The sequence below is a fragment of the Rhineura floridana genome, chromosome 8 (assembly GCF_030035675.1).
Source record: "Rhineura floridana isolate rRhiFlo1 chromosome 8, rRhiFlo1.hap2, whole genome shotgun sequence".
Taxonomy (NCBI): Eukaryota; Metazoa; Chordata; class Lepidosauria; order Squamata; family Rhineuridae; genus Rhineura; species Rhineura floridana.
The window spans coordinates 34,521,227-34,541,720 of record NC_084487.1 but is presented as its reverse complement, the minus strand read 5'-3'; the positions used below and the strand labels follow the sequence as shown (position 1 = coordinate 34,541,720).

General features: G+C 39.1%; 1 protein-coding gene across 6 annotated transcripts in view; it reads right to left on the bottom strand.

The window, feature by feature from the left end:
• Window positions 1-20,494, bottom strand: part of MYBPC1 (myosin binding protein C1) — a 165,506-nt gene that overhangs the window by 32,528 nt on the left and 112,484 nt on the right. For 5 of the 6 annotated variants that reach the window (XM_061638845.1, XM_061638844.1, XM_061638847.1 and 2 more), the window contains 6 exons: window positions 18,606-18,716; window positions 14,612-14,722; window positions 10,677-10,787; window positions 7,305-7,415; window positions 3,450-3,617; window positions 1,856-1,944 (listed from right to left, as the gene is read on the bottom strand). In XM_061638845.1, coding sequence (XP_061494829.1) covers window positions 1,856-1,944; window positions 3,450-3,617; window positions 7,305-7,415; window positions 10,677-10,787; window positions 14,612-14,722; window positions 18,606-18,716 — 701 coding nt within the window. The remainder of the gene's footprint in view (window positions 1-1,855; window positions 1,945-3,449; window positions 3,618-7,304; window positions 7,416-10,676; window positions 10,788-14,611; window positions 14,723-18,605; window positions 18,717-20,494) is intronic. The other variant, XM_061638849.1, reaches the window with a different exon arrangement.

Here is a 20,494-nt window from a genome sequence, read left to right as displayed (position 1 = left end):
ACAATTATAAAACAAATAAAACCATTCCAAGTGGAATAGAACAGCATGAATTCAATGAAAGAGGTGAGTCACCTGAACTGTCAAAGGCCAAGGAGAAGAGATGTGTCTTCAGCATATGGAGAAATCTGTACAAAGGAGATGCTAGATGCACCTCTGTGGGAATTCCACAGAGAAAGTCCTCTCCCAGGCTACCATTCCCCACACTTCTGAGAGTGGCAGGAACTACCAAGAGAGCCCTCTCTGAGTAAGGAAGGAGATGGTATTTCTGATATTTGGGGCCTAAGTTGTTTTGGCTTTAAACATTAATGTGAGGACCTTGAATTAGGCCTGGAGACAAACTGGCAACACACATTTACACATAATATTCTGATATGCACAGCATTGCCATAGTTTTGCTACCACAGAAATGATCTTCGGGCACTCCACATATTCTCTTCAACCCTTCTGACATTAACAGATACCATAAGTTCCTTTTCTGGTGCTCCAGGTATTCAATGAGAGGTTGAAATACCAGTTGCTTCTAGTGACTTTGTGGTAGTCCTGAAGAGTTCTGGGACTAATGGAAATTAATGTGAATTGTTTAAAAAGTCCTTTGCAGCAAAACTAGCCACCAGATACAATGAAAGTCTGAACATCTTATGGCTGAATAAATAAGGATGTGATTCCAGAGGAACATGAGAGAGCAGTCACTGAGCTAACATGAATGCATCCATTGTTTGTCTGTAAAAATGGCATGACTTCTGTAGATGTTTAGAAGGCCTTGCTGAGTCACAATCAATAAAATATGACTTTACCAACTTTAGCCAATTCTGGTTGAATTTATAACACTCCCATGTATTATCTCAGCCTTCCCCAACCCAGTGCCCTCCAGACGTTTTGGACTACAGCTCCCATGCTGGCTGGGGCTGATGGGATTTGTAGTCCAAAACAAATGAAAAGCACCAGGTTGGTGAAGGCTGTATTGTGTTTCCATTTCTTTTTTAGCAAAATGTTTTATATAGTGTACAGTGACATTTACCCACCTGATGCCAAATTACACTTGGAATCTGAAAATAGAAAGCTGCCTTATACCAAGCCAGACCAATGATCCATCTAGCTCAGTATTTTCAACACTGACTGGCAGTGGATCTCCAGGATTTCAGATAGGGAACATTTCCAGTCCTATCTGAAGATGCCAGGCATTGAACCCAGAAACTTCTGGGTACAAAGCAGTTGCTCTACCACTACACTATGGCACACGGAAAGAGAAGTCAAGCTCAAAGAGTGGCTTACATGAATACAAATCTCTGAAAGCATTAGCCTAGGGCTAGGGGCCATCTGCTCATCATGGGCCATTTGAACTCCTCAGTCCTGCTCCTTTAATCAGTAGAGCTGGTCACCAGAACCAAGGCTAATGAGATCCTATACTGGTAATGGGTATGGTACCAAGGATTACAATTTTATTCCCATTTTCCATAAGTGCTCAGAATTGTTTCACATACATGCCCTGGGTTCCTACTGGGAGAAAGGGCGGGATATAAATCTAATAAATAAATAAATAAATACATTGAGTTGGATCCAGAGCAAGGTAGTTGTATTTAACTCCTATTGAAATCAATGTGAAAGGTTTGTTACTAAAGTCCCGTTGATTTCAACAGGGCCTCAGTGCTACTAATTTGCTATGGGTCCAATCCATTCCCTCAGTAATTCTTCCAATAAGCCAATGATAGTAGCTGTGCATATTATTGAACACAAACAGATTCTGAAAAATCCAGTAGCATATGCTGCTGTTTTGACAATATCATGGTATCGTCACATAAAGAATTACACACACACACACACACACACACACACACACACACACACACACCCTTACCTGGAAAGGAATAACAAGATTCACAGATTCTCCAACTCTTCGAATATATGTTTGCTTTAAGTGTCTTGGCAAGCGAATCTTCGGAGGTTCTTCATTTGAAGGGGGGGGGGAAGCACACTTGTTTTTAATATCTTTGATTAACTAGATCTGAAACCTGGTTTTATATGCTGCTTAATAAATTGAGATTAAACCACAGTTTCCAAGTTTCAATGCTGTCACATCCCAGGACTCAGTCTTGGAATCAGAGGAGAAGGATGAGTTGAAGGGCTGGACACCAAGTCTGACCATGAGTCTGCCAAACTAGAGCCAGGACCCTCCACCTTTGTTAGAGTAAGTTGGTTACTCAGGGCAATCTGTGGTGCTACAACCACTGGGCTAGCTGCTTTGCTCCATCACGCTTTGTGGGCTCTTTTTTGAGAACAAGACATAACAGATGTAATAGGAAATTGTGGTTTAAACAAACCAAGATTGAAGTACCAAAGCTGGAGCACAAAAAAAGAGGGAAGGGGAGGTGAACATGCACGTCTAATACTAATTCTTGGATCAATGAGCCATTATCTATTAAGTCAATATTGTTACATGTGACTTAATATTTTCCAAAAACAATACTTGAAAATGGTGAACCAGGATTGGCTAGCCTTTTTCAGACCAATGGCCATGTTATCACATTGCAGCCTCTTTGGGAGCTGCATGCTCTTGGTGGCTATACCCCAAAAGTGGGTGTGACAAAAAAGTGGCCATGGTCATCCCACATTCTCTATTTAAATAAATTATTTATTTAAATAAATGCCTGAATCTCTCTCTCTGTCTGTCTCTGTCTGTACACACACACACACACACACACACACACACACACAAAATATCAAATGTCCAGAAGGGAGTGAGATGTAATTCAAAATGTTTAATTACATAAAATTAAAATCTTATATGCAAGTCCGAAGAAACAGAATTGGTTTTGTTATATTTTATGCAATTAAACATTTTGAATTACATCTCACTTACTCCTGGATATCTGATATTGTATGTGTGTGTATATAGATAGATAGATTCAGTACATTTATTTAAATTTACTATCCTTGCCTTTTTTGTTTTATGGTGTTATACCATAAACACACCATTCCATTTAAATGTCCCTGATCTACCAAAAACAAGAGAGAAAGAAAGAAAGAAAGAAAGAGAAAGAAAGAAAGAAAGAAAGAAAGAAAGAAAGAAAGAAAGAAAGAAAGAAAGAAAGAAAGAAGAGAGAGAGAGAGAGAGAAAGAAAGAAAGAAAGAAAGAAAGAAAGAAAGAAAGAAAAAAGAAAGAAAGAAAGAAAGAAAGAAAGAAAGAAAGAAAGAAAGAAAGAAAGAAAGAAAGAAAGAAAGAAAGAAAGAAAGAAAGAAAGAAAGAAAGAAAGAAGCACAGACACTTCCACTGAACCAAATTAAAAAATGGCCAGATGTCATATCTTGTGGGTGCATGTGTAAGAAAATGGGGGAGGAAGCCATGCAAAGTCTAGATAATGAATTAAGTAGCAGCCTATAACCCATGTAAGTTCATGTATGGTAAATCCTATGCATGTTCACATGAGTCACAAGTGAAGAGTCAATCTCACCTATAATTTCCTTGACTATAATTGGCTGTGGATGCATCCGAGGGTCACTGGGACCCGCAGCGTTCACAGCTTTTACTCGAACAAAGATTTTTGCTCCAGCTGGCAGGCCAGTGATGGTGAACTTTGTTTTGTCTATTAGTTCTGGATTGGCCACAATCCATTGTCCCGCTGAAGTAGGAGAAAAAGCAAAAGGAGAAAAAAGGACAAACACTGAGAATTATATATATGAACTATGCTCCTAATTTTTTTAAAAAAATTATGATTGTTTTTGAAGAATAAAATGTGGCAAACAGAACATATTTCATATCCTTAAACTATTTTAAAACCACCAGTTCCTACTGTATTTATTTATTTATTTAACAAAATGTATATACTGCTTGAATGTAAAGACCTCTTAAGTCGTTTTCAGAACTGTAAGAAACTGTATGAAGACAGAAAGAAACAAATGTTATCTGACACTTTCCTCAGTTTCAAAGATCCACTAATACATAGTTTTAAAAAAACACAACACAGTAAATTAATTCAAATTATAATCCCAAAGGGTAGGCCATCAATATTATTGTATTGCTTCCTTAAAAGGAATATTAACATGCAAGCAACACAATTATTGGTTGTAATAAAAGAATTTCCCATGGAACCTAATATCTGGCACGCAGTTTTGATCCAAATAATTTCCTGCATCTTTTAAAGGAAGTTTTTCTAGTTTTCATTGTTGTGAAAATAATTAATATGTAAATACACACACAGAATCATTCACAGGCACAGCTTACTGCTTCTGTGCCCTGCATAGCTCTTTGTCCGGCCTGTATTGGCCTCAGTCGTGTGTACACATACACCTTTCCTGCCCTCTCATTAATCCATTCCTCTTCTCCTGCTGCCACAACATTCTCCTTCAAACCATATTCGAGGTTTTGAAATGTTCTGCAAAAACTCCAAAAATCCTGGGGTGGTGACCTAATCTCATTGGCTCGTATTCAAAAATAGTCCTACTCACAGTAGACCACTAAAGTTAATGACCATTACTAACTTAGGTTTATTAATTTCAGTGTGTCTACTATGAGTAGGACTTAGTTGAATACAGCCTGTTATAAATACCCTATGTATTTATGAAACTTGTTTAGAGCTATTTGGGTGCTCCAAAGTGCTCATGGAATTCCCAACAGGCAAAACCAGCCTCCCTATGCTCTAAAATATAACAGAAACGCCAAGTTTTGCTAATAAAAATACATATCAAGTTCAGAAGATAGAATGCAAGGTAAAGTGATATATGCAATGACTTTGCATAAACTGGCCATTTACAAGACCGAGCACAGAATTTTATGTTTATTGATGGAGAAAGCCATCGAGTCCAACTCCCTGCTCAATGCAGGAATCTAAACTCTGTAGTTACAAGATTAAATATCATTAGTAACACCAGAGTCAGATCCAGGAGGAGATGTGTATAGGGATGAGTGGCTTGCCATGTCTATGTGCAAACTGTGAATTGACTGTTGAGCAGATTGTCTCACAAGTGACTTGCAGGAACTGACGCTACATAAATATAAAAAATTTACTAGTAGGCAAAAAAACCCTTGCAGTTTAAGAACGTATGTATAGTCAACAGATATTTCTATCAAACTTTAAAAAGCAGGGAAATTGGGCAGCTATAGTGAATGCACCGGGGAAGCAAGAGACCTGACCTTCTCTGTGAGATATTGTATTGCCGACAAATTGGATTAGTCTTTCACAGTCCAATCCACTTCCTGTGTAGCTTGGAAATAATTGTTAATGTGCCTCTGAGAGCTTCACAAACTACATTTCTCAGGATTCTTTGGGGGAAGCCATGACTGTTTAAAGTGGAATAAATGATATGAGTGTGGCTCCGTGACGAGCGAAGCCAAACAGCTGTTAGTCTGGCTTTTAGAACACTGACAGTTGGTTCTTACTAAGCATGCCTGCACTATCGTAGACTCCAAGGTTAATTTTCTTAAATTAATTAAAAATCAGCCATGCAAAATCTTTTAAACTGCAGAAGATGCAGGTCAGAGCATGGGACAAGATCAGTAATAGGATTACAGGCACTCTGTCAACATGGCTGATTTTTAATTGATTTCAACAAATCATGAGACCACTGACAGAAAAAACTACAACAGGGATCTGGATTTTTTTCTCTTGTTTTACACTTTGAACTCTTAATTCTCTCTGTTTTGTGTATTGCCATGAAAACTTACAGGGTTGTTAAGCAAGCGTTTCTGAGTTCAGGACTATAAGTATTGTAAGTTTTAGCTTATGGGAGGCAGCAGAATGGCATGTGGGATATTTTCAGTTTAACATGTTGGAATGTGAAAAATCTGTGCTGTCAATAGTATACAGCCACTCTTGTGGCTGTATGATAACTGATTACTAGCAGGCTAGGCTCATAAAATGAAACACAAAATGAATGGAACTCTTACCAGCATGGTCACAGCCACACTGCATAGAAAGAAACTAGATCACCAGTCTACTTCCAACAATCGCTAGAGATAAATCACCTATTTCTAAGTTATAAAGGGATTTACCTGCAGCCAGCTTCATGAAGATGACAGGTAACCTTTGGGACCAGTGATCTAATCCCAGTGTAAACACCATATATATTTATGAATACATATGAAACCAGATTCAGAGCTCTGTGGATTCTTCAATGCACACATAAAGCTCTAAACAAGCATATGCCTCCTTATTCACTTCAATGTCCAAGATACTTCTATGCAAACAAATGGGGATATATGCATGCAGCTGTCGCTGAAATCACAATGAATGGGGAAAATATCTTTGGACACAAGAGCTCCATGTACATATTAGAGCTCCACACATACAAGGAGCCTCTGGATTGGGGCTATGGCCTTTATCTGGATAATATCAAAGATTGCCAGCTTAATTAATAATCAGAACTTTGCAGAGATAAAAACTAGCCATGGATCATCTAGCTCTTTTGAAATAAACACAAAAATCATAAACAGCTTCAAGCACCAATAAGTGTCTTAAGCTGTAAATTATTGACTAGGTTCTTTAGAAAAAATGGTTCTTTTAAAAAACAACGAACAATGCATAATTCACACTTTGCAAAAGAAACCAACCACATCTGTTCTTTTAAAAAAACTCATAGGAGAGCCTATGAAGGTGGATCGCTGGATTTGGGAATATACTACTTAGATTTATATCCTACTTCAGGCATAAGCAAGGCACTCTTTCCCAGCTTCAGTTTGCCATTTGCAAAATAATGATTATCTGCCTCATAGGGCCGTTATGAGGCTAAGCAAAATAATACGTGAAAAGCACTTCACAGGTTAAAATAGCTCTATGAAGAGAATAATAATAGGGGTTCAGTTTCCTGCACATTTTCCTAAATCACCCAAACACTTTTGTATCTTTGCAGGAGTATGTAACTTCACTCTTATACTATTGGTGGGGGGAATCAATTTCAGTGTGAATGCTTAAATATCTTCATTGCATGCTTTACCTTCCAGGTCATAGGTTGCCTCCAGAAATTCACCATCATATACTTCTGCTGATATACCTTATGGGAGTCCATCATTACAATTAATTCAGGACACCCACTTTCACACAGGCGAGATATGAGTCAGTAGATAGTAATCCCTGTTAGTAAGTATACAAAGGTATGCACTGCACCTTGAAGAGGAGCTTTGGGATGATCAAGTAGTTGGCTAGATAATAAAATCAAGCTTGTGTGTGAGAGAGACTCTTACATGTGGCAAACCATTGTTTGCCTGTTTCCTCCACTTTGTTTCCAGCAGATTGAGGTTCCAACCATAGATCAAAGGGAAACAGAACAATCAAAAAGGAAAAGGGGGGCGAACAATGCTGTTGAAAACTCACAGGGTTTTTCTGTCTTCTCTTCAGTCTTGATCAGGCCCCCGTCTGTTGTCTCACTATAATTTTGCTCTGTACCACTGCTTCCCTTGCCCTCTGTTGTGGGCACCTGAGCACCTAAATGATTTGGAAAGCACATATGGGAATTTACAGTCGTAGGCAGAAGAGCCTTTTATACTGGTATATGTGAGCATCCATACAGAAAAGCTGAGAAAGATGAGGTTTGGAGAAGAAAAGGAGCAGACAGGCAGGAGAAATCCATTGAGTAAAGGAGAAGATTTCAGCAGGAAGAGAAGATGAAAAATAAGAAACTGAAAAGTAAAAGATATAGAAAAAGAACAATGGTGTGTAGAGGGATTTGTTGTTGGTATAAGGTGACCTGCAGGACTGCTGCCACAACTATGGTTGCAGTCCACTGACTGACCTCAGTTTCTCTCAATATCACCTGTCAAAGAGTTTGCATTCAGTGTTTTCTCTCCTTTGGTGATTCATATTAGAACCCCATAGTGCATAGCATATAAGGTTGATCGGATAACGGCAAATGATTAAAAATGTGTTTAAGGATTGGTGTATCCGACTAAGTGGACCTAATGACAGGAGTGTTCAGGTCTTTTAACCTGTCATTATTTTAAACAATAAAATGGGCAGGAAGAAGTCAATTAGAATTGGGGAGAAGTGGTGTTTTAGGATCGGTAACAAATAAATGACTCCTTTATTTTCAGTCCCCAAAATGTCCAGATTCAGTTCTTGATAGTGCAGATGAATGATTGAATGAGTTAAGAGGAGCATAATATCTGATCCTGTCACTTAGTCCATAAGAGATGCTTGATCCTTTAAATGTATGCATATATATGTATTTGAAATGTAATATTAGTTTCACTGAAAGTTGAAAATCTCCTCTATTAACTTTAAAGAAGCCATGACATTATTCCCCCAAAGTCACCCTCCATTATTATTGTCAAATTTGTCCGTGATTAAAGCAGCCATAACAATACCCCATTCAAGGGCAATAAACATGGGACAGAGAAAAATAGAGAAGGAAAAGGGAGAATAATTGATAGAATAAGTAAAAGAAGAAAGACAGAGCTGAAGAAAGTGACAGCCGAAAGATTGACAATCAAAGAAAGTATACCTGGAGATCCAGGTGAAATATTAAAGATTGTAGAAAACTTAGTGGAAGGAAAGGTACTGGAAAAAAGATGAAGAACAAAGCAATTCAGGTATTGAAAGAAATATGAAAGGAAACAAGGAAGAGCAAGAGATACAGCAGTAAACATCAAGGTTTTTTTTGCATTTTCAAAAAAAGGTTTGTTCCAAAGTGTTAACAATATATACTGGATGTAATGTATATGCAATATGTAATGGAGGCCACTCACATAGCACAGGGTGGCAAAGTAGAAATGGGGGACCATTCACTTTCCCTCAACTGTGTCTGTCACTCCTTGGCAAGCCACATTGTGCCCCATTTACTTCCTCTGGAAATGGATACTTTCTAAATCTTCTGCCTGGACTTCTTGCACCATGAACTCCTATATGCTGTCCGTACCAATAATACAGCTAAAATTAGACTTGTGGCTGACGACAACATCCATTGTTCTTGGGCTTAGATCAGTTGCTGTTTCAACTTATATCAAGGCTCACGTGGGAACAATTGCTGTTTTGAGATCTGATTGACATGCACACACTGAAAATCTTCATTATATAATCAGGCTGGCTTCAACATGAGAAATGCCCCAAATGCACATGTAGCCAGATACAGGTTGCAATAATGATAAATAATATTCAAGTGTGGCAGCACAGCAAAGCAGGCATGATGGCTCAGTCACCAGCTTAGCTTGTCCATCAGTACACAAAAATAAAGTTTGGGGAAATATCTTGACACACCAAAATTTAGGACAAGCCCAAACGTTGTGCTGACCTCACCACATAAGAAATTACAGTGAGAATAAGAATTAGCATGGGCTTTTCCTTTCTCCTTTTTCCACTGTTTCCTTTTTCTCTCTCCTCTCCCTTGCCTTCCTTCACTTCATGAGTAGAGGAGCTGAGCATTGCTACTGAAGGCACACACGGCATCGATGTTTCAATGTAATACATATTGCACAGGTTTTCCAGGATTATGAGCCATTGGTCTGGAATGCCCATTCAAAATGCAAGACCGATATTATGAAGAATTCAGAGCTCTGTGGATTCTTCAATACACACAAAAACCTCCAAACAAGCACATGCCCTATTCACTTCAATGTCAAAGACACTTCTATGCAAACAACTATGCATATATGCATGGAGCTGTCGCTGAAATCACAATGAATGGGGGAAATGTCTGCAGCTCCATGTACACATCAGAGCTCCACACATACAAGGATCCTCTGGATTGGGGCTATGGCCTTTATCTGGATAATATCCAAAATCTCCATCTTAATTCTTAGAACTTTGGAGAGGGAAAAAACTAACCATCGACCATCTAGCTCTTTTGAAATAAACACAGAAATCATAAACAGCTTCGGACACCAATAACTATCTTAATCTGTAAATTATTGAATATGTTCCTTAGGGGAAAAATGATTAAAAAAGAGAGAAAGAACAATCTGGTTAGTTTCACATAAGAAACTAACCACGTTCGTTCTTTTTTTAAAAAAACTTCTTCAGTATTCTTGGAGGGGAGAGCCCATGAAGGTGGATCGTTGGATTTGGGAATATACTGCTTGGGTTCCCATCCTACTTCAGGCATAAGCAAGGCACTCTTTCCTAGCTGCAGCTTGCCATATGCAAGATAATAGCAATAATCTGCCTCACAGGGCTGCTATGAGGATTAGCAAAATAATACGTGAAAAGCACTTTACAGGTTAAATTTGCTTTAGAGAGAGTACAATAATAGGGGTTATATTCCCAAATCACCCAAACATTTTGTGTCTTTGCAGGAGTATGTAACTTCACTCTTATATTATTGGTGGGGGGAATCAATTTCAGTGTGAATGCTTAAATATCTTCATTGCATACTTTACCTTCCAGGTCATAGGTTGCCTCCAGAAATTCACCATCATATACTTCTGCTGATATACCTTATGAGAGTCCATCATTACAATTAATTCAGGACACCCACTTTCACACAGGCGAGATATGAGTCAGTAGATAGTAATCCCTGTTAGTAAGTATACAGAGATATGAACTGCACCTTGAAGAGGAGCTTTGGGATGAGTAGGTAGCTGGCTGGATAATAAAATCAATCTTGTGTGTGAGAGAGACTCCTACGTATGGCAAACCATTGTTTGCCTGTTTCCTCCACTTTGTTTCCAGCAGATTGAGGTTCCAGCCATAGATCAAAAGGAAACAAAACAATCAAAAAGGAAAAGGGGGGGAACAATGCTGTTGAAAACTCACAGGGTTTTGCTGTCTTCTCTTCAGTCTTGATCAGGCCCCCATCTGTCGCCTCTCTATTATTTTGCTCTGTACCACTGCTTCCCTTGCCCTCTGTTGTGGGCACCTGAGCACCTAAATGATGTGGAGAGCACATATGGGAATTTACAGTCGTAGGCAGAAGAGCCTTTTAGACTGGTATATGTGAGCATCCAGAGAGAAAAGCTGAGAAAGATGAGTTTTGGAGAAGGAAAGGAGCAGATAGGCAGGAGAAATCCATTGAGTAAAAGAGAAGATTTCAGCAGGAAGAGAAGATGAAAGCATAGACAAGAATAAGAAAGAGGACAGTAAAAGACATGGAAAAAGAACAACGGTGTGTAGAGGGATTTGTTGTTGGCATAAGGTGACCTGCAGTCCACTGAATGACTTCAGCCTCTCTCAATATTGCCTGTCAAAGAGTTTGCATTCAAGTGTTTTCTCCCCTTTGGTGGTTCATATTGGAACCCCGTAGCGCATAGCATATGTGGTTCATCGGATAACGGCCAATGATTTAAAATCTGTTTGAGGATTGGTGTATCCGGCTAAGTGGACCTAATGACAAAAGTGTTCAGGTTTTATAATCTGTCATGATTTTGAACAATAAAATGGGCAGGAAGCAGTCAATTAGAATTGGGGAGAAGTGGTGTTTTAGGATCGGCAACTGGCAGCACGGCTGATTTCAACAGGTTTCATTCTATTAAGGACCTGATTCTGAATCTCCTGTGAATACATGCATCCAGGTCCAGGACACAGCTTGGGAAAAATAAAGGGTTTGGAGTTCAAACTTTACTAGAGGTCATTTAGCTATTTGAGAAGGCACCTGAGGTTGTTTCAGAGCTTGCTCATTTGAGACAAACCTTTAAGTATTGCTTACTACACTGGATCAAATTCAGGTGACTCTGCAACGCCGTTTTTTACCGGTGATGTTTTTATTGGCCCCAGAGAAAAGGAAATACAAAACAAGTATGGGGATCTCATTTTGCAAGATGTTTCTTCCAGTTGAAGATTTCAGTCTAACTTGCATACTTGTGCTCTCACAGAAATAAGTATATAAAAAAATCACCTTACACATTTTGCATTTTCAATGTTATTCTGAGATAATAAAGAGAACGGGGAGCCTTTAATTATCCAGATGCTTACTCCTTTATTTTCAGTCTCCCAAACCTCCAGATGCAGTTCTTGATAGTGCAGATGAATGACTGAATGAGTTAAGAGGAGCATAATATCTGATCCTGTCACTAAGTCTATGAAGGATGCTTGATCCTTTAAATGTATGCATATATATGTATTTGAAATGTAACATTAGTTCCACTGAAAGCTGAAAATCTCCTCTATTAACTTTAAAGAAGCCATGGCATTATTTCCCCAAAGTCACCCTCCATTATTATTGTAAAATTTGTCCGTGATTAAAGCAGCCATAACAATGCCCCATTCAAGGGCAATAAACATGGGACAGAGAAAAACAGAGAAGGAAAAGAGAGAGTGATTGATAGAATAAGTAAAAGAAGAAAGACAGAGCTGAAAAAAATGACAGCCGAAAGATTGACAATCAAAGAAAGTATACCTGGAGATCCCGGTGAAATATTAAAGATTGTACAAAAATTAGTGGAAGGAAAGGTACTGGAAAAAAGGTGAAGAACAGAGAAATTCAGGTATTGCAAAAAATTTGAAAGGAAACAAGGAAGAGCAAGAGATACAACAGTAAACATCAAGCATTTTTTGCATTTTCAAAAAAAGATTTGTTCCAAAGTGTTAACAATATATACTGGATGTAATGTATATGCAATATGTAATGGAGGCCACTCACATAGCACAGGGGGGCAAAGCAGAAATGGGGAACCATTCACTTTCCCTCAACTGTGTCTGTCACTCCTTGGCAAGCCACATTGTGCCCCATTTACTTCCTCTGGTAATGGATACTTTCTAAATCTTCTGCCTGGACTTCCTGCACCATGAACTTCTATATGCTGTCCATACCAATAATACAGCTAAAATTAGACTTGTGGCTGACAAGATTACCCTCATATTCTTAGATATTTCCTATATGAACTGTTATCCAGACATCACAAAATGCGGGGGGGGGATACTTCCTCCATGGGGAAGTTTTGAACTCCACTCAGTGTCCCACTTCCTTACCCATTCTAGGTGACGCCAACATCCATTGTTCTTGGCCTTAGATCAGTTGCTGTTTCAACTTATATCAAGGCTCACGTGGGAACAATTGCTGTTTTTGAGATCTGATTGACGTGCACACAGGCTGGCTTCAATATGAGAAATGCCCCAAATGCACATGTTGCCAGACACAGGTTGCAATAATGATAAATAATATTCAAGTGTGGCAGCACAGCAAAGCAGGCATGATGGCTCAGTCACCAGCTTAGCTTGTCCATCAGTACACAAAACTAAAGTTTGGGGAAATATCTTGACACACCAAAATTTAGAAGGACAAGCCCAAACGTTGTGCTGACCTCACCACATAAGAAATTACAGTGGGAATAAGAATTAGCATGGGCTTTTCCTATTTTTCCACTGTTTCCTTTTTCTCTCTCCTCTCCCTTGCCTTCCTTCACTTCATGACTAGAAGAGCTGAGCATTGCTACTGAAGGCACACACGGCATCGATGTTTCAATGTAATACATACTGCACAGGTTTTCCAGGATTATGAGCCATTGGTCTGGAATGCCCATTCAAAATGCAAGACCGATAGTATGAAGGATTCAGAGCTCTGTGGATTCTTCAATACACACAAAAACCTCCAAACAAGCACATGCCTCTCTATTCACTTCAATGTCAAAGACACTTCTATGCAAACAACTATGCATATAAGCATGGAGCTGTCGCTGAAATGACAATGAATGGGGAAAATGTCTGCAGTTCCATGTACATATCAGAGCTCCACACATACAAGGAGCCTCTGGATTGGGGCTATGGCCTTTATCTGGATAATATCCAAAATCTCCAGCTTAATTCTTAGAACTTTGGAGAGGGAAAAAACTAACCATCGACCATCTAGCTCTTTTGAAATAAACACAGAAATCATAAACAGCTTCGGACACCAATAACTATCTTAATCTGTAAATTATTGAATATGTTCCTTAGGGGAAAAATGATTAAAAAAGAAAGAACAATCTGGTTAGTTTCACATAAGAAACTAACCACGTTCGTTCTTTTTTTTAAAAAACTTCTTCAGTATTCTTGGAGGGGAGAGCCCATGAAGGTGGATCGTTGGATTTGGGAATATACTGCTTGGGTTCCTATCCTACTTCAGGCATAAGCAAGACACTCTTTCCTAGCTGCAGCTTGCCATATGCGAGATAATAGCAATGATCTGCCTCACAGGGCTGTTATGATTAGCAAAATAATACGTGAAAAGCACTTTACAGGTTAAATTTGCTATAGAGAGAGTACAATAATAGGGGTTATTTTCCCAAATCTCCCAAACACTTTTGTATCTTTGCAGGAGTATGTAACTTCACTCTTATACTATTGGTGGGGGGAATCAATTTCAGTGTGAATGCTTAAATATCTTCATTGCATACTTTACCTTCCAGGTCATAGGTTGCCTCCAGAAATTCACCATCATATACTTCTGCTGATATACCTTATGAGAGTCCATCATTACAATTAATTCAGGACACCCACTTTCACACAGGCGAGATATGAGTCAGTAGATAGTAATCCCTGTTAGTAAGTATACAGAGATATGCACTGCACCTTGAAGAGGAGCTTTGGGATGATCAAGTGGTTGGCTGGATAATAAAATCAATCTTGTGTGTGAGAGAGACTCCTACGTATGGCAAACCATTGTTTGCCCGTTTCCTCCACTTTGTTTCCAGCAGATTGAGGTTCCAACCATAGATCAAAGGGAAACAAAACAAGCAAAAAGGAAAAGGGGGGGAACAATGCTGTTGAAAACTCACAGGGTTTTGCTGTCTTCTCTTCAGTCTTGATCAGGCCCCCATCTGTCGCCTCTCTATTATTTTGCTCTGTACCACTGCTTCCCTTGCCCTCTGTTGTGGGCACCTGAGCACCTAAATGATTTGGAAAGCACATATGGGAATTTACAGTCATAGGCAGAAGAGCCTTTTAGACTGGTATATGTGAGCATCCAGAGAGAAAAGCAGAGAAAAATGAGGTTTGGAGAAGGAAAGGAGCAGATAGGCAGGAGAAATCCATTGAGTAAAAGAGAAGATTTCAGCAGGAAGAGAAGATGAAAGCATAGGCAAGAATAAGAAAGAGGACAGGAAAAGACATAGAAAAAGAACAATGGTGTGTAGAGGGATTTGTTGTTGGCATAAGGTGACCTGGAGGACTGCTGCCACAACGATGGTTGCAGTCCACTGAATGACCTCAGTCTCTCTCAATATTGCCTGTCAAAGAGTTTGCATTCAGTGTTTTCTCCCCTTTGGTGGTTCATATTGGAACCCCGTAGCGCATAGCATATGTGGTTCATCAGATAACGGCCAATGATTAAAAATCTGTTTGAGGATTGGTGTATCCAGCTAAGTGGACCTAATGACAAAAGTGTTCAGGTTTTATAACCTGTCATGATTTTGAACAATTAAATGGGCAGGAAGCAGTCAATTAGAATTGGGGAGAAGTGGTGTTTTAGGATCGGCAACCGGCAGCACGGCTGCAATGATTTCAACAGGTTTCATTCTATTAAGAACCTGATTCTGAATCTCCTGTGAATACATGCATCCAGGTCCAGGACACAGCTTGGGAAAAATAAAGGGTTTGGAGTTCAAACTTTACTAGAGGTCATTTAGCTATTTGAGAAGGCACCTGAGGTTGTTTCAGAGCTTGCTCATTTGAGACAAACCTTTAAGTATTGCTTACTACACTGGATCAAATTCAGGTGACTCTGCAACGCCGTTTTTTACCGGTGATGTTTTTATTGGCCCCAGAGAAAAGGAAATACAAAACAAGTATGGGGATCTCATTTTGCAAGATGTTTCTTCCAGTTGAAGATTTCAGTCTAACTTGCATACTTGTGCTCTCACAGAAATAAGTATATAAAAAAATCACCTTACACATTTTGCATTTTCAATGTTATTCTGAGATAATAAAGAGAACGGGGAGCCTTTAATTATCCAGATGCTTACTCCTTTATTTTCAGTCTCCCAAACCTCCAGATGCAGTTCTTGATAGTGCAGATGAATGACTGAATGAGTTAAAAGGAGCATAATATCTGATCCTGTCACTAAGTCTATGAAGGATGCTTAATCCTTTAATTCTATGCATATGTATTTGAAATGTAATATTAGTTTCACTGAAAGCTGAAAATCTCCTCTATTAACTTTAAAGAAGCCATGACATTATTCCCCCAAAGTCACCCTCCATTATTATTGTAAAATATGTCCGTGATTAAAGCAGCCATAACAATGCCCCATTCAAGGGCAATAAACATGGGACAGAGAAAAATAGAGAAGGAAAAGAGAGAATAATTGATAGAATAAGTAAAAGAAGAAAGACAGAGCTGAAGAAAGTGACAGCCGAAAGATTGACAGTCAAAGAAAGTATACCTGGAGATCCCGGTGAAATATTAAAGATTGTAGAAAAATTAGTGGAAGGAAAGGTACTGGAAAAAAGATGAAGAACAGAGAAATTCAGGTATTGAAAAAAATATGAAAGGAAACAAGGAAGAGCAAGAGATACAGCAGTAAACATCAAGCATTTTTTTGCATTTTGAAAAGGAGGTTTGTTCCAAAGTGTTAACAATATATACTGGATGTAATGTATATGCAATATGTAATGAAGGCCACTCACATAGCACAAGGGGGCAAAGTAGAAATGGGGGACCATTCACTTTCCCTCAACTGTGTCTGTCACTCCTTGGCAAGCCACATTGTGCCCCATTTACTTCCTCTGGAAATGGATACTTTCTAAATCTTCTGCCTGGACTTCCTGCACCATGAACTTCTATATGCTGTCCATACCAATAATACAGCTAAAATTAGACTTGTGGCTGACAAGATTACCCTCATATTCTTAGATATTTCCTATATGAACTGTTATCCAGACATCACAACATGCGGAGGGGGGGATACTTCCCCCATGGGGAAGTTTTGAACTCCACTCAGTGTCCCACTTCCTTACCCATTCTAGGTGATGCCAACATCCATTGTTCTTGGCCTTAGATCAGTTGCTGTTTCAACTTATATCAAGGCTCACGTGGGAACAATTGCTGTTTTTGAGATCTGATTGACATGCACACACTGAAAATCTTCATTATATAATCAGGCTGGCTTCAACATGAGAAATGCCCCAAATGCACATGTAGCCAGATACAGGTTGCAATAATGATAAATAATATTCAAGTGTGGCAGCACAGCAGAGCAGGCATGATGGCTCAGTCACCAGCTTAGCTTGTCCATCAGTACACAAAACTAAAGTTTGGGGAAATATCTTGACACACCAAAATTTAGAAGGACAAGCCCAAACGTTGTGCTGACCTCACCACATAAGAAATTACAGTGGGAATAAGAATTAGCATGGGCTTTTCCTATTTTTCCACTGTTTCCTTTTTCTCTCTCCTCTCCCTTGCCTTCCTTCACTTCATGACTAGAAGAGCTGAGCATTGCTACTGAAGGCACACACGGCATCGATGTTTCAATGTAATACATACTGCACAGGTTTTCCAGGATTATGAGCCAGTGGTCTGGAATGCCCATTCAAAATGCAAGACCGATAGTATGAAGGATTCAGAGCTCTGTGGATTCTTCAATACACACAAAAACCTCCAAACAAGCACATGCCTCTCTATTCACTTCAATGTCAAAGACACTTCTGTGCAAACAACTATGCATATATGCATGGAGCTGTCGCTGAAATGACAATGAATGGGGGAAATGTCTGCAGCTCCATGTACACATCAGAGCTCCACACATACAAGGAGCCTCTGGATTGGGGCTATGGCCTTTATCTGGATAATATCCAAAATCTCCAGCTTAATTCTTAGAACTTTGGAGAGGGAAAAAACTAACCATCGACCATCTAGCTCTTTTGAAATAAACACAGAAATCATAAACAGCTTCGGACACCAATAACTATCTTAATCTGTAAATTATTGAATATGTTCCTTAGGGGAAAAATGATTAAAAAAGAGAGAAAGACCAATCTGGTTAGTTTCACATAAGAAACTAACCACGTTCGTTCTTTTTTTAAAAAAACTTCTTCAGTATTCTTGGAGGGGAGAGCCCATGAAGGTGGATCGTTGGATTTGGGAATATACTGCTTGGGTTCCTATCCTACTTCAGGCATAAGCAAGGCACTCTTTCCTAGCTGCAGCTTGCCATATGCGAGATAATAACAATGATCTGCCTCACAGGGCTGTTATGATTATTAGCAAAATAATACGTGAAAAGCACTTTACAGGTTAAATTTGCTATAGAGAGAGTACAATAATAGGGGTTATTTTCCCAAATCTCCCAAACACTTTTGTATCTTTGCAGGAGTATGTAACTTCACTGTCATACTATTGGTGGGGGGAATCAATTTCAGTGTGAATGCTTAAATATCTTCATTGCATACTTTACCTTCCAGGTCATAGGTTGCCTCCAGAAATTCACCATCATATACTTCTGCTGATATACCTTATGAGAGTCCATCATTACAATTAATTCAGGCCACCCATTTTCACACAGGCGAGATATGAGTCAGTAGATAGTAATCCCTGTTAGTACGTATACAGAGATATGCACTGCACCTTGAAGAGGAGCTTTGGGATGAGCAGGTAGTTGGCTGGATAATAAAATCAATCTTGTGTGTGAGAGAGACTCCTACGTATGGCAAACCATTGTTTGCCCATTTCCTCCACTTTGTTTCCAGCAGATTGAGGTTCCAACCATAGATCAAAGGGAAACAAAAGAATCAAAAAGGAAAAGGGGGGGAACAATGCTGTTGAAAACTCACAGGGTTTTGCTGTCTTCTCTTCAGTCTTGATCAGGCCCCCATCTGTCGCCTCTCTATTATTTTGCTCTGTACCACTGCTTCCCTTGCCCTCTGTTGTGGGCACCTGAGCACCTAAATGATTTGGAAAGCACATATGGGAATTTACAGTCGTAGGCAGAAGAGCCTTTTAGACTGGTATATGTGAGCATCCAGAGAGAAAAGCAGAGGAAGATGAGGTTTGGAGAAGGAAAGGAGCAGATAGGCAGGAGAAATCCATTGAGTAAAAGAGAAGATTTCAGCAGGAAGAGAAGATGAAAGCATAGGCAAGAATAAGAAAGAGGACAGGAAAAGACATAGAAAAAGAACAATGGTGTGTAGAGGGATTTGTTGTTGGCATAAGGTGACCTGGAGGACTGCTGCCACAATGATGGTTGCAGTCCACTGAATGACCTCAGTCTCTCTCAATATTGCCTGTCAAAGAGTTTGCATTCAAGTGTTTTCTCCCCTTTGGTGGTTCATATTGGAACCCCGTAGCGCATAGCATATGTGGTTCATCGGATAACGGCCAATGATTAAAAATCTGTTTGAGGATTCGTGTATCCGGCTAAGTGGACCTAATGACAAAAGCGTTCAGGTTTTATAACCTGTCATGATTTTGAACAATAAAATGGGCAGGAAGCAGTCAATTAGAATTGGGGAGAAGTGATGTTTTAGGATCGGCAACCGGCAGCACGGCTGCAATGATTTCAACAGGTTTCATTCTATTAAGAACCTGATTCTGAATCTCCTGTGAATACATGCATCCAGGTCCAGGACACAGCTTGGGAAAAATAAAAGGTTTGGAGTTCAATCTTTACTTGAGGTCATTTAGCTATCTGAGAAGGCACCTGAGGTTGTTTCAGAGCTTGCTCATTTGTGACAAACCTTTAAGTATAGCTTACTACACTGGATCAAATTCAGGTGACTCTGCAACGCCGTTTTTTACCGGTGATGTTTTTATTGGCCCCAGAGAAAAGGAAATACAAAATAAGTATGGGGATCTTGTTTTGCAAGATTTTTCTTCCAGATGAAGATTTCAGTCTAACTTGCATACTTGTGCACTCACAGAAATAAATATATAAAAATATCACCTTGCATATTTTGCATTTTCAATGTTATTCTGAGATAATAAAGAGAACGGGGAGCCTTTAATTATCCAGATGCTTACTCCTTTATTTTCAGTCTCCCAAACCTCCAGATTCAGTTCTTGATAGTGCAGATGAATGACTGAATGAGTTAAAAGGAGCATAATATCTGATCCTGTCACTAAGTCTGTGAGGGATGCTTGATCCTTTAAATCTGTGTATATGTATTTGAAATGTAATATTAGTTTCACTGAAAGCTGAAAATCTCCTCTATTAACTTTAAAGAAGCCATGACATTATTCCCCCAAAGTCACCCTCCATTATTATTGTAAAATTTGTCCGTGATTAAAGCAGCCATAACAATGCCGCATTCTAGGGCAATAAACATGGGACAGAGAAAAATAGAGAAGGAAAAGAGAGAATAATTGATAGAATAAGTAAAAGAAGAAAGACAGAGCTGAAGAAAGTGACAGCCGAAAGATTGACAGTCAAAGAAAGTATACCTGGAGATCCCGGTGAAATATTAAAGATTGTAGAAAAATTAGTGGAAGGAAAGGTACTGGAAAAAAGATGAAGAACAGAGAAATTCAGGTATTGAAAGAAATATGAAAGGAAACAAGGAAGAGCAAGAGATACAGCAGTAAACATCAAGCATTTTTTTGCATTTTGAAAAGGAGGTTTGTTCCAAAGTGTTAACAATATATACTGGATGTAATGTATATGCAATATGTAATGGAGGCCACTCACATAGCACAGGGGGGCAAAGTAGAAATGGGGGACCATTCA